This window comes from Schistocerca gregaria, chromosome 4 (assembly GCF_023897955.1).
Source record: "Schistocerca gregaria isolate iqSchGreg1 chromosome 4, iqSchGreg1.2, whole genome shotgun sequence".
Taxonomy (NCBI): Eukaryota; Metazoa; Arthropoda; class Insecta; order Orthoptera; family Acrididae; genus Schistocerca; species Schistocerca gregaria.
The window spans coordinates 263032813-263046935 of NC_064923.1; the positions used below are offsets into that span (position 1 = coordinate 263032813).

Below are 14123 nucleotides of genomic sequence, written 5' to 3' on the forward strand. Positions count from 1 at the left end.
CAATATTAGAAGGGTAATTGCAGCCTGTGAAGGACTCACAGAGATCATTGGCATATTTGGAGAGGGACTGCTTGTCACTACAGATGTGACGGCCATGGATGGCAGTGGTCGAATTGGAGGTATTGTTGTGGTTGGTAGGGCTGATGTGGGCAGAGATTGAGGTCAGCATTGGGAAGGTGGTTGTTGGGTTAAGGAGGTGAAGTGAATGGGGAAAAAGGTGTTGAGCTTCTGAAGGATTGTGGGTAGGCCATCCTCACATTCAGTGCAGATCACTAAGATGTCATCACTGAATCTGAAGGAAGTGAGAGATATGGCATTCTGGGGGGTTAAGGAGTAATCCTCTACATGGCCTGTGAATAATTTGGCATAGAATGATGGCATGCAGGTGCCCATTTCTGTACCATGGGTTTGTTTATAGTTGATGCTTTCAAAGAAGAAGTAATTGCGGAGAGCATATAGTTGGTCATGGTGACCAGGTAGAAGGTTGCAGTTTCGGAGTTCGTCAGGTGATGCAAAAGGTAGTGTTCAATAGCAGTGAGGCCATGGGCATTGGGGACATCAGGGTAGAGGGAGGTGGCATCAATAGTAAGGAGCATGGTATGAAGTGGTAAAGGAGCAAGGACTGTGGAAAATTGATGGAAGATATAGTTGTGCCTTTTTTATAGGAGGGCAGATTATACGTAAAAAGTGAAGGTGTTGGTTCATGAAAGAAGTGATTCTCTCTGTGAGAGGGGGGGGGGGGGGGGGGGGGGAAGGCGGGGGAGGTGGGGGGGTGGAACAGTAACCAGCCCCAATGCGGTGTCCTTGGTGGTTGAGTTTATGGACTTAAGATAGTACAATGTGGGGAGTGAGTTTCTGGGTGGACCTAAGGATTTTAGGAGGGACTGGAGAGCCTATTGCACTCTTGGAGTAGCGTCATTATCACAGGCTTTGTAGGTGGGTGCATTTGACATCTGGTAATCCCAGCTGTCCATAATCCCAGTGGTGGAACTTTCAGCCATAGCTGGTGCCTTTTATATTGGAGGGTAGATTATACATAAAAAGGGAAGCTGGTGGTCCATGAAAGCAGTGATTTTCTTGGGGGGGGGGGGGGGGGGGGTTACAGTACACAGCCACAAGGTAGGGATTAGATTTGAAGGGGTGGATTGTGGTCCTTTCCATTGATGTAAGATTGATTTCTATGCTGGCAAGTTTACAGAATGATGGAGAGACAAGGTTCGAGGTTAGGAAATGGTAGAAAGTTGATAGGGGGCGATCTAAGGCCAGGAAGAGTGGATCATGGTATTGAACACTACCTTATCCAAATCCTTGACTGGTTCCAAACCTACAATCTCCTTCCTGTTCACCATGATCAGCTATACCCTCATGCACAATTACTTCTCCTCTAGAAGCATCACCTACGAAGAAATCCATGGAACAGCAATGGGCACTTGCATGGTGCTATCCTATGCCAACATATCCATGGGGCATCTAAAGCAATCCTTCCTAACTGACGAGAATACCAAAACTCACACTTGGTTCAGATTCATTGATGACATCTCTGCAATCTGGGCTAAGGTATAGGACACCACATACACATTGTTCCAGAACCTTAACATCTTCTCCTCCACTTATTTCACATGGTCCTCCTCGATCCAAAAAGCCACCTACCCGATGCCAACCACCACTTCAAGGATGGCTAATCAGTACCTACATCTACATCAAACCTACCAACCACCAAATATACCTCCACTTCAACAGCTGCCACTATCCATATCAAGAAGCCTTTCCATACAGCCTAGCCCCACGTGGTCCTCACATCTGTAGTTACAGGCAGTTCCTCTCCAAACATTGCAAGGTTCCCACTGAGGCCTTCACAGACTGAAATTACCCTCCCAACCTTGTCCAAAAAATTATCTGCCATGCCTCATCTTTTCAGTCATCTATCATCTCCTGAATATCTACCGTCTGGCCACAAATGAGCACTCCTCTCATGACTCAGTGCCACCCAGAACTGGAGCAGCTGAATTACATTCTCTACCAAGGTTTCAAATACACTCCTGGAAATGGAAAAAAGAACACATTGACACCGGTGTGTCAGACCCACCATACTTGCTCCGGACACTGCGAGAGGGCTGTACAAGCAATGATCACACGCACGGCACAGCGGACACACCAGGAACCGCGGTGTTGGCCGTCGAATGGCGCTAGCTGCGCAGCATTTGTGCACCGCCGCTGTCAGCGTCAGCCAGTTTGCCGTGGCATACGGAGCTCCATCGCAGTCTTTAACACTGGTAGCATGCCGCGACAGCGTGGACGTGAACCGTATGTGCAGTTGACAGACTTTGAGCGAGGGCGTATAGTGGGCATGTGGGAGGCCGGGTGGACGTGCCGCCGAATTGCTCAACACGTGGGGCGTGAGGTCTCCACAGTACATCGATGTTGTCGCCAGTGGTCGGCGGAAGGTGCACGTGCCCGTCGACCTGGGACCGGACCGCAGCGATGCACGGATGCACGCCAAGACCGTAGGATCCTACGCAGTGCCGTAGGGGACTGCACCGCCACTTCCCAGCAAATTAGGGACACTGTTGCTCCTGGGGTATCAGCGAGGACCATTCGCAACCGTCTCCGTGAAGCTGGGCTACGGTGCCGCACACCGTTAGGCCGTCTTCCGCTCACGCCCCAACATCGTGCAGCCCGCCTCCAGTGGTGTCACGACAGGCGTGAATGGAGGGACGAATGGAGACGTGTCGTCTTCAGCGATGAGAGTCGCTTCTGCCTTGGTACCAATGATGGTCGTATGCGTGTTTGGCGCCGTGCAGGTGAGCGCCACAATCAGCACTGCATACGACCGAGGCACACAGGGCCAACACCCGTCATCATGGTGTGGGGAGCGATCTCCTACACTGGCCGTACACCTCTGGTGATCGTCGAGGGGACACTGAATAGTGCACGGTACATCCAAACCGTCATCGAACCCATTGTTCTACCATTCCTAGACCGGCAAGGGAACTTGCTGTTCCAACAGGAACAATGCACGTCCGCATGTATCCCGTGCCACCCAACGTACTCTAGAAGGTGTAAGTCAACTACCCTGGCCAGCAAGATCTCCGGATCTGTCCCCCATTGAGCATGTTTGGGACTGGATGAAGCGTCGTCTCATGCGGTCTGCACGTCCAGCACGAATGCTGGTCCAACTGAGGCACCAGGTGGAAATGGCATGGCAAGCCGTTCCACAGGACTACATCCAGCATCTCTACGATTGTCTCCATGGGAGAATAGCAGCCTGCATTGCTGCGAAAGGTGGATATACACTGTACTAGTGCCGACATTGTGCATGCTCTGTTGCCTGTGTCTATGTTCCTGTGGTTCTGTCAGTGTGATCATGTGATGTATCTGACCCCAGGAATGTGTCAATAAAGTTTCCCCTTCCTGGGACAATGAATTCACGGTGTTCTTATTTCAATTTCCAGGAGTGTACATCTCCTTGCACCCTGAACTGAGGAATGTCCTGCCCACTATCCTTCCCATCCCCCACACCACACCTACACAATATCCTTGTCAATCTCACCTCAACTGTTGTACCCAATCCCTTGCCTCATGGCTCATATCCCTGCAATAGACTTAGATGCAAAAACTGTCTTACGCATCCTCCCACTACCACCTATTCCAGTCCTGTCACAGGCATCCCCTATACTAAGAAAGGCAGAGCTACCTACCTGTGAAAGCAACCATGTGATCTACAAACTAAGCTGCAACAACAATGCCACTTTATACAGGGACATGACAACTAACAAACTGTCTGTCTGCATAGATGGCCACTGCCAAATATAGCCAAGAAATAGCTGGACCACCCAGCTGCTGCACATGCTGTCCAACAATGTGCTTCACTTTAATGATTGCTTCATAGCTTGGCCATCTGGATTCTTCCTAGCAACATGCCCCTTTTCCAAATTGCATTGTTGGGAACAATGTATCCTTCATTCCCATAGCACTTCAACTTTCGCTAGTCCCTTCCTCCACTCATCTATCCCCTTACATACTCCCACTACACAAGCCTTCTACCTCATCAACATTCCACTAGTCTTTCCCCCTTCTCTACTTCTTTCCTCTCCTCCTCCCTCCCCCCACCAGCAAGCCCTCCTAAGACTGCACCTAGCAGACCTATTCTGTCCCCACCATGTCCCTGCACGCTCCAACAGGCAACATAACATCTCCCCCCCTCTTATCCTGCTATCCATCCTTCTCTCTGCCAAATGCCAACTCCCAACTCCACTACCCACCCCAGCAGATTGCTCCTCACATCAAACACAGTTGTAGTCAGACTCCAACACCCAGGGACTGTGGCCATGTGTGTGTTATTGTGCTTGTATGATGTGCATGGGTTTTCTATTTCAGAAAAAGGACATGATCCAAAAGCTTAATATTTAGCAATATTTTTCATTGTATCTGTCTAAAACTCAACACCTCATCTAGGTTGGTGACCAGCAATCTACCCTTTCCGTACTGTTGTTATTTCCATTGTACTTTTATAATTACATTGATTTTGAACAGTACATCAGTCTGTCTACACTTCCTTGGTAATTACAGTGCCCATGTTTGTACATACTAAAATACCTGCCCGGTTAGCAGTGCAGTCTAATGCACTGCTTTCTGGGTGGAAAGGCATGCTGGTCCCCAGCATGAATCTGCCCGGGGGATGTGTTGAGGTCCGGTGTGCAGTCCAGTCAGTGGATAGTTTTTAAGGTTGTTTTCCACCTGCTTTGGTGAATGCGGTCTGGTCCCCTTATTCCGCCTCAGTTACACTATGTCGGCGAGTGGTACACATACACTGTCTCCACATACGCTTACACCATAACTTCTCTAACGCACAAACATTTGGGATTATACTCATCTGGTGTGAGATGTTCCCGGCGGAACATACCTCTACAGTCTTACATTTGTTCTCAAGCCATTTCTGCTTCTCTCCAAATGTCTCTGTAATTTTCTTATAGGTGGCAGCTATCTTTTGGATTGTTTTACATGCTTCTACAATCTTACATTTGTCCTCTAGCCATTTTGCTATTTCTGTCATTCTTACTTTCAGACTACTGTATTCCATTTCGCTAGCTTCATTTTTATATTTTCTTCCTTTGTCAGTTGAATTCAATATCAGAATAATATGTTCCACTATTAACAATATTATGAAAAGGATAGTTGCTAATCACCACATAGCAGTGATACAGTGTCTTCACCTAATGTGAAAGAGTTACTTATGTTTTGGCATTGTGATTTGGTGGTGTTTTGAATGGCAGAGAGAAATGGTTGGTGTCTATAATGTAAATGTCCCAGAAAACAACTGGACATGTTTTAAGTCTGATACGTAACTTGACCCAACATACTCTTTGAAGTTATGTCATAAGATTCACTCCATATATGTTGCTCGTATTAATGTGAGATCTGGTCAGCCAATTGTGCAATGGTTTCATTTGAGCAAAAAAAAGTACAGAAGAGTTCTTTCAAAATTGGTTATGTCATTGTGCAGTGAGTTGGCATAGTTGTGTGGTCTCTACCAGCCCCCAACCCTCTGCAGATGATGACAAAGTCTGTATGGTATAAATAGTGGAACTAAGTAGCAGATCTGCAGCTTCAAGAAAATTCAAAAAGGTGACCGAAGGTTAGTGTAAGGCAAAATCTGAGTATGAGAAGCACTGGTGTGACACATCAGTCGAGAAGTGAGAACTTAGTTACAACCCATAACAAGAGACTCCTTCATTGTTCCACTTTAGTTAGTATATCAACTTGTACTACTGTGGCGGTTGTTGCCTTTGTGTCCATCTTGGCTATGATAATGCATTACCTGTGATGTTCATAGTAGCTTACCCAAATTCCTATTTTCTCATTCATTATTAGACCTACTCCTGCATTACCCGTATTTCATTTTGTACTTATACCCCTGTACTCACCTGATTGGATGTTCTGTTTGTCCTGCCATCTCACTTCACTCGCTATATCTGTCACCCTAACCATTTCTCCTTTTAAATTAAGCGGAAAGACTTACCTTAGGGGGAAAAAAGGATAGGTATACACTTGCACGCACACACACACACACACACACACACACACACACACACATATACAGACACAATATATCACACATATCCATCCACACATATACAGACACAAGCAGACATATATATATATATATATATATATATATATATATATATATATATATATATATATGTCTGCTTGTGTCTGTATATGTGTGGATGGATATGTGTGATATATTGTGTCTGTGTGTGTGTGTGTGTGTGTGTGTGTGTGTGTGTGTGTGTGTGTGTGTGTGTGTGTGTGTGTATGTGTGTGTGCGTGCAAGTGTATACCTATCCTTTTTTCCCCCTAAGGTAAGTCTTTCCGCTCCCGGGATTGGAATGACTCCTTACCCTCTCCCTTAAAACCCACATCCTTTCATCTTTCCCTCTCCTTCCCTCTTTCCTGACAAAGCAACCGCCGGTTGCGAAAGCTTGAAATTTTGTGTGTGTGTTTGTGTGTTTTTTTGATTGTGCCTATCTACCGGCGCTTTCCCGCTTGGTAAGTCATGGAATCTTTGTTTTTAATATATTTTTCCCATAAGTTTCTACTGTTAGATGTTTTGTTGTTTGTAAGACAATATATTCCTCCATGTCCCATGATCCTCGCCAAGTTGTGGTGGCTTGTGTGCCTCAATGATACAGATAGCCACACTGTAAGTGCAACTACAAGTGAGGGGTATCTATGGAGAGGCTGGGTGTCTGTGGGGAGGACGGGCAAACTCATGGAACCTGAAGAAAGACAGCAGCCTTTTCAATAGTTGCAGAGGTGACAGCTTGGAGCATTAACTGATCTGGCCTTAGTCAACATAATCTTGCTGTACTGGTACTATGAACAGCTAAAAGCAAGGGGAAACTACAGTTGGTTGCCCCCACCCCCCACCCCCTTATTGTCAAGGGCATGCAGCTCTATGGGGCATGGTTTCGTGATGATGGCATCCACTTGGATAAAATATTCTGATGGTAAAGTAGTTCCTCTTTGGATCTCTGGACAGTGACTAATTACAAGGAAAACCAAAACTGGTTCTACAGGCCACGATGCAGAAAGTTAGAACCACTAATTGGTTAGGTAGGTTAAAGAATTTAAAAAGAGAAATGGTTAGGGTGACAGATACACTGCGTCTTTTTATTTTTAAAGATTATACAAGCAATATTTTTATTTTTGCACAACAGACACAAGAAGCTAATCCAGTTCTTAAAAGTTAGATAGATTGTCCAAACTGTAAACAGTGTTGTTCAATACAACTCCTACATTTTCTGCCGTCTCCCTCTCTTTCTCTCTTGTTCTCCTCATCTACATCAATGCCAGGTGATTCAAAAAGAAAGAACAGATTTCATTTGTTTATTACAGACAAATTACAACAGATACAAAGATATTATTCATGCCACTGGATAGAGGAAGATTCAAAGCTTTCACACAGCTGTGCTGTTCTTTGTTTGTAACAACAAGGTGACTACACCACAAGAGAAATCATTTTGTATGTTGGAATTTGCAAACAGTCAATGAATTGTTCAAGTGCAATGAGCATTCTGCCACCATTTCAGCAAGAAGCTGCCTTGAAGAAGTAGATTTATGATTGTCAGACAAAATTGTTGGGAGTCGGTTGCACACGCAAAGGGAAGGGCACTGGTCAGCCACAACTGAGCCTATATGATCCTTCAATTTCATGTCCCTAATAAGTGTTACACTCAAGTATTTGTTTGAGTTTTCAGATTCCAACTGTGATTCAGTAATGGTATATTTACAGTATACTATGTTCTTGTGCTTTGTGAAATACACATTTTTGAGCGTTTAAGGCAAGTTGCCAATCATTGCACCACTAGGAATTCTTATCAAGCTCTGACTGAATATTTGTACAGCTTTGTTTGGACTGTAATTCTATGTACATAACTGCATCACCTGCAAAAAGTCTGATGTTACTACTAATATTGCCCACGAGATGATTAATATATAACATGAAATCATAGTACCCAACACACTTCCCTGGGGTTCACATGATGCTACTTTTACATATGTTGATTAATTTCCATCCAAGACAACATGCTGCATCCTTCCTATCAAGAAATCCTCAATGCAGTCTGATACTTCAAATGATTGTACTTTTAGTAATAAGCATAGGTGTGGGTACTGAACCAAATCCTTTCTGGAAATCAAGAAATAATGTATCTACCCGACTGCCTTGATCCAAGGCTTTCACTAAGTCACATGAAAAAAGTGTGAGTTAGGTTTCACATGACCTGTGTTTTCAAAATCCATGATGGATGGCATGGAGGAGGTATTATGTTTCAGCTATCTCATTATGTTTGAGCTCACAATATGTTTCTACAGCAGACAGATGTCAAGGATACTGGACGGTAGTTTTATGGATAACTTGTTGTAGACCGATGTGAAATGTGCTTTCTTCCAGCTACTAGGCACAGTTTTTGTTTACGAGATCTAAAACAGATTATAGTAGCATAGGGGCTACCTGAGCCACGAATTGGGTATACAATATGGTAAGGATTCCATTGGGGCTTTTTTCAATTTTAACTGTTTCTCAATGTCACTAACACTCCCTCTCCCTTTCCCTCTCACATTCTGCTATGCTCCAAAGAGTATTTGTAGCATTACATAACTTGTACACTTTCTGCTTCTCTAAATGTTCTTCTAATTTCCTATGTGTGATTGTAGTCCTCTTTTGTTGCCTGTTTTAGCTACAAACATCTTTCTTATCCTTTATGATGTTCTCTTGTGGCTATTATTTATCACAAAATTAAAACTAGACACCAGGACTTGAACCTGGATTTCATGTGCAGTATGCTGCCACGTGCACAATCCGAGCATATCTCCTAAACGATCTCAGCTTCAGCTTGACATTTTCTTGTCTCTATTCCTTCCAACTTTGCAGACGTTCTTCCACAATGGACAATACTAGTACTTCTTGAAATTGGGATACAACAAGGCGTTCTGGTTCCCCTACAGCAACAGGATTATTTTCAGATCAAATTGTTCTAGTCTTGGAATATATGGGGAGCAGTATGTGGCTTTCAGTTGGTTCATGAGGCATCCTTGGGCACTGGCTGCAAACACAAGCATCAAATCTGGCATATGATTTTAGCTTGTCACTATGTATAATTTAGCAAGAGTAGAGTAAGCTGATATCTTAAATTGCCTTATTTTTGAGCCAGCCAGGGGCCACTTATACATTTTGCTAATCTCATAGTTGCATTTTATTGCAATTCTGAGAGATAGTCTGTTGTTACTGTTGTTAGGTATTACTAGAACTTTTTCCTTTTGTCATGCACCATTCATTTCTCTTGGGGTTTTTCTCCTTGAGTCTTTACTTCAGTTATCCTCTGGGTTATTTGGTACGAATTACATAGTGGCCCATCCCCCCTTTTCATTTTTCATGAAAGATGCACAATACGCGAACCAAAACAGGAATCAGATATTTGTCTATTATGTAATACAGTGGTCTGAATGTGTCTTGCAATTTTAGTTATTTACAACCAAAAGTGCATTGAAAATGGAATGAATGTAGGCCTTTAGCTAAGTTCCAGATCAGTCGGTTACCACAATCTTTAATTTGTAGTCACATTAGTTGATTTTATCAATGAAACTTGACTTCCAACCTAACCTAGACCTCAGGTTATGCTAAATATCAGTCCATCACCACAACTTTGATTTAAAGGTGGATAGCAATGGGGCCATTACCACACTGTTATGTTGAGTTTGAATCACTTTACTTAGCCTATAAGAACATTGAGCAAATCCGTCACTGGAGGTTACTTCTCTCCAAAATTTTTAAGCTCACTGGTTAGTTGGGGTACACAGGTACCATCCCTCTATCTAACAATATTTACAATTGCCTCAATAAAAATAACAGGCATCAGTATTGGTACTTTAAAATAATACACAGACTGAGAGCAGTACAAATATCAAAACTGTTTATATCTAAAAACTACGAGTGCTCAACAACTCGTGCTCATATTCACTATGTTTGATAATAAATATGTAAATGTTGAGCCTTTTTATGGTCACCTTGCTTACGATAATGCAAGCAGCACATCAGAGTGCTGAAACCTATGCGAAATGTATTGATGTTGCAAAGAGTCGAATGAATTATTCAGTTCATATGCTACAACATATGTGGCAATAATAGTAAAAGGCTGCCCTTTCTGGGTATAATAATCATAATTTTATTTTAAATTCCAACAGGTCATTACTAATACAATTACAAAACATGAACAGATACTGTGTATGATGGTGTACTGACTATTCATCCACAGCAGTGTTTTTCTTTACCTATGGAGTCACGAACAAGCATTGAATTTCATCCATGTCATGTACTAAAGGTGACAGAGTCCATTATGGAAAAGGGGCTATTAAGTTATTTTGAAGGAAATAACCCCTTTTACGATACACAGTATAGCTTTCAGAAGGGTAAGTTGACTACAACAACAGTACTTGACTCTCACAAAAAAAGTCAGGGTTTTGAAGAAATGGAGTCCGTAGCACTGGTACTCTGTGACCTTTCTATGGCATCTGATTGTATCCCACATATGGCCCTGCTCAGCAAGTTAAAATCATATGGTACTGGGGGAGCTGTTCTACATACTCTCAAATCCAACCTAAATAACAGATGACTCACTGTATCAGTACAAGTAGCAGAATCAGCTGAAATGAATATAAAAACATTCTATTTCATAGGGTTCCGTAATAGTGCCCTTGTTGTTCTTAATTTTCGTTAATTACATAGGCTCCAATGGGCACACTTGGCAGTTTGCAGACACAACTTCGTTCTCAAAAGGGGAGAGTGTACTTCAAGCTGTTCGACAAGCAGACGTCCCATTCAGTGAGGGCAAGAACTAGATGGAAATTGATGACATAAGGAATGTTAACACTTTGACATGTCCTATATTACACGTACATTTACTGTACACAATGTAATCTTACTGGATCAAATAAAATTCAATTCAATTCAATTCAATGACGACAAAACACAGAGGATGATATGCAGTCTAAGTGAGACTTGAGCACTGGGTGACACAGCAGCTGTTAGGCTTCTGGGCTTACAAATCATGAGACCTACAGAAAGAGAAATGAAGTTCATCAGTACATCACTCACTATAAACACAGGCCTATATATCAATTAATTAAGATACAGATCAGGCCAATTTCTGAATGGTGGCCTAAATATTATTTAATGTTCTACCTAAGGATATTCAGTCATTACCAGTTGAACAATTTAGGATTAAAATATAGTTTACACCAAAAGACCAACCCTTGTACAGTATAGAAGAATACTTTTCTGGTGATAGAACAGTGTCTACCTAAGCTGCAACTCAGTGCCGATGAAAACAGCAGCAACTCTGGTATTTTGCAACATGATTGTCTTATTATTGTAATGTATATTGTAATCTAGTTCTTAAATAGATATATGTTTTAAAGTACCCACTCACCACAGTTTAAATTGAAGGTTTTAAAAAATTATTTTTAATATGGTAATATTATTGCGAAATTGACGGTGTCTGTCCAGCCGTGGCTGCTGAATGACGAGGAACTGGTAATAAGGGTAATAAATGACAACAAACTTCAGGCGCACTTTAGCACGCTAACGCAGAGCTTTACCATCAGTCTAAATTACTTTAACATTTATTTCCTCTCGTATCAAAGACTGCTATATATTACCGTCCGTAGAACAATTCAAATACGAATTATTCATACTCTGCCGATTTGTGTTCATTTTAAGTACTGTAATTTTCCTACATCTTTATTTCAGTCTCATGTTTGACGAAATGGTAGGTTTTTGTGTAGAATCTCTGGAAGCTAGAGACAGAAGACTTCAGGGATTATATTACAAAGTATTTCGATGGAGTTAAAAGACCGGGTGGAAAGTAAAACTATTTCGTCACCAGACACACCACAAGCATAAGAACGAGCACCATGCGCACTCAAACAAAATCTCTGACTGGATGTTGTGCGTGTACGACGATGTTTTTACACAAGTTCGCCGCGTGCGGTTCTATAGCAGTGTGTAACTTGTCATTTTCGAATAACAACTAGGCTGAGTATTGTTCAAATACACTTATTTTATTGCTAGTCTTTTCCGTAGGTAGGCACAACATCGGCATTTATCAGTTGGGAAGAAGTTGTTTACACTCCACTGTGACCTTCAGTACTATCAGTGCGTTAAATGCATGTATATAAAACACAGTCCTCTTAAAGGCTGTACCAATTCATTACGGAAAGGGGTCTCGTAAGGACTGCAAGGATGGTAAGAACGGAAATTTACTCTGCTGACTAAGTAAATTATTTATACATGCTTTTTGCACGACGCTTCACGTACGGCACTTAATACAGTTCTTAGACGATCAGAGGCAGAAAACGAAACATGCAGTAAGAGCGAGAAACTGCACTATTTGTTGCACGGTCATTGTTAAATATTTATGTAAAGGAAGGGGGAATTAGAACAACTAATAATGAAATAGTTGTTAAAATATATGAATTTTTCCGATCAGTTTTTCTACAATCGTCGATTTGAACTGATCACATCAGAAACATATCTGAATGTACTTCCTTCTATCGTTCATAAGGTTCAATGAGCTCCAAAATCCGAAAATCAGCCACAGTTCATTAATAAAACGTACTTGTTTAATTACAGTTTTGTATGTGCTGCTTGGTATGCATTGTATCAATTCGGAGGAATGCTGTTCGTAAAAGGTAATCAGTGCTTTTTAAGGTTCGAGCTGGCGCCTACGCAATTCTACACTTATAAAATTTAGGGACGACTGCTAGCAAGTAAGAATAAGTCATTGTTATCAATGTAACTAGGTGTCTGCTTAACGCAAAGGCCAATGCAACAATGCTTTTCGCTTAATTAGCAAACTGTTTTGGTTGTATCTGCATCCATTTTGTGCAAAACACCGCGAAATACTTGGAAAAGGGTACGTCCCATCGTGTCAGCTGTTAAGTTCCGGTCACATGGGCACCGGCATTGGTGGATTCCACCGACGACCGATATCTGCCACCACTTCTGCGCGGTCACAACCCAGCCAGTCTCATTGCCCGAACGGAGATACTTCGGATGACAATCGGTGATGTCAACATCAGTTTCTTCGGTGGCATCAGCAGATTTCCTCATACAAGAAATATAGACTGAGAGAAACTGATAAGCTTAGTCCAAGAAAGGAGTAGTCTGTGGCATACTAAGTGTGAAAAATACCGTAATTGGGATACACCACCGAATCTGTGAACTGAAATCGCATCAAAGTAGGCAAAATCTGTACTGGAAATTTTAGGCGTAAATTATAACAGAATTTCGACAGTAATTTGTTCAAGTGAATATAGTGACGTGTCTTGTGCTTAAAATTAGGTACTGTCTGTAGTGGATCCTTTTTGGGTTCTAGTAGATGGTTATTAACTGTCTAAAAACTATTATTACTGCTTATTGGTCTTTTTATGCAGTAAGATGGTGATTGTGTTATATGGGGTGGTTTGCAAACATGGTGTGTGTTTCCGCTTTTCATTGATATAGATTTTTTGAGTATCTTATTCTAAAATGTATGTTTGTCTTTTACGCACTAATTGACATGTCTGTTTTGCTGAATTTATGTGAAGTTTTGTGGAGTGTTTGTAATCTTGCGCTTCAAAGTCACCACATATCATTTCTGGTACGCAATAGAACGTATTTCTCTTCATCTCACATATTCGCAAAACTCGTCTGTTTATTCTAATAAGTGAAGAACGGATGTACTATACTTTCCACGTTCTTTTCGAGATAGATATAGCTCATTCACATGCATCCGGCGTCTTTTTAATAGCCGCAATGCACCAGTGGTCTCCTAGCACAGAGGCGTCGTGTCATCCATCTGGACCAAGGAGGTTAGAATAGATTCTAAACTACTAAGTAGACCAGATTCTAAGCTGGCCTCCTTGATCCCGCCAAAAACTGAAGGAGGAGATCAGATGCACTGTGACCAAGCTGTCGGCCGATGTTATCCGGCGGCCTCTGGCAGTTGCGTCTGCCGACAGTTGTCGGTGCCACTCTAAATGCAGCCTAAGCTCTCCACTCACGGGACGTGAAAACGCAC

The 14123-nt window shown here is 42.3% G+C and overlaps 1 protein-coding gene and 1 long non-coding RNA gene across 3 annotated transcripts in view; one reads left to right on the forward strand and one right to left on the reverse strand.

Moving 5' to 3' along the window:
- Window positions 1-10078: 10078 nt before the first annotated feature.
- On the reverse strand, window positions 10079-11981 carry LOC126267264 (uncharacterized). The gene is made up of 2 exons (XR_007548973.1): window positions 11493-11981; window positions 10079-11118 (listed from the first exon to the last, which is right to left on the reverse strand). It is a non-coding gene; the product is annotated as an uncharacterized LOC126267264 (long non-coding RNA).
- Window positions 11982-12009: 28 nt separating this feature from the next.
- LOC126267263 (N-acetylneuraminate lyase-like) overlaps window positions 12010-14123 on the forward strand; it is a 70230-nt gene continuing 68116 nt past the window's right edge. The window contains exon 1 of one of the 2 annotated variants that reach the window (XM_049972327.1): window positions 12010-12063. In XM_049972327.1, coding sequence (XP_049828284.1) covers window positions 12025-12063 — 39 coding nt within the window. In that variant the 5' untranslated portion in view covers window positions 12010-12024. Of the gene's footprint in view, window positions 12308-14123 lie in introns of both variants that reach the window. The other variant, XM_049972328.1, reaches the window with a different exon arrangement.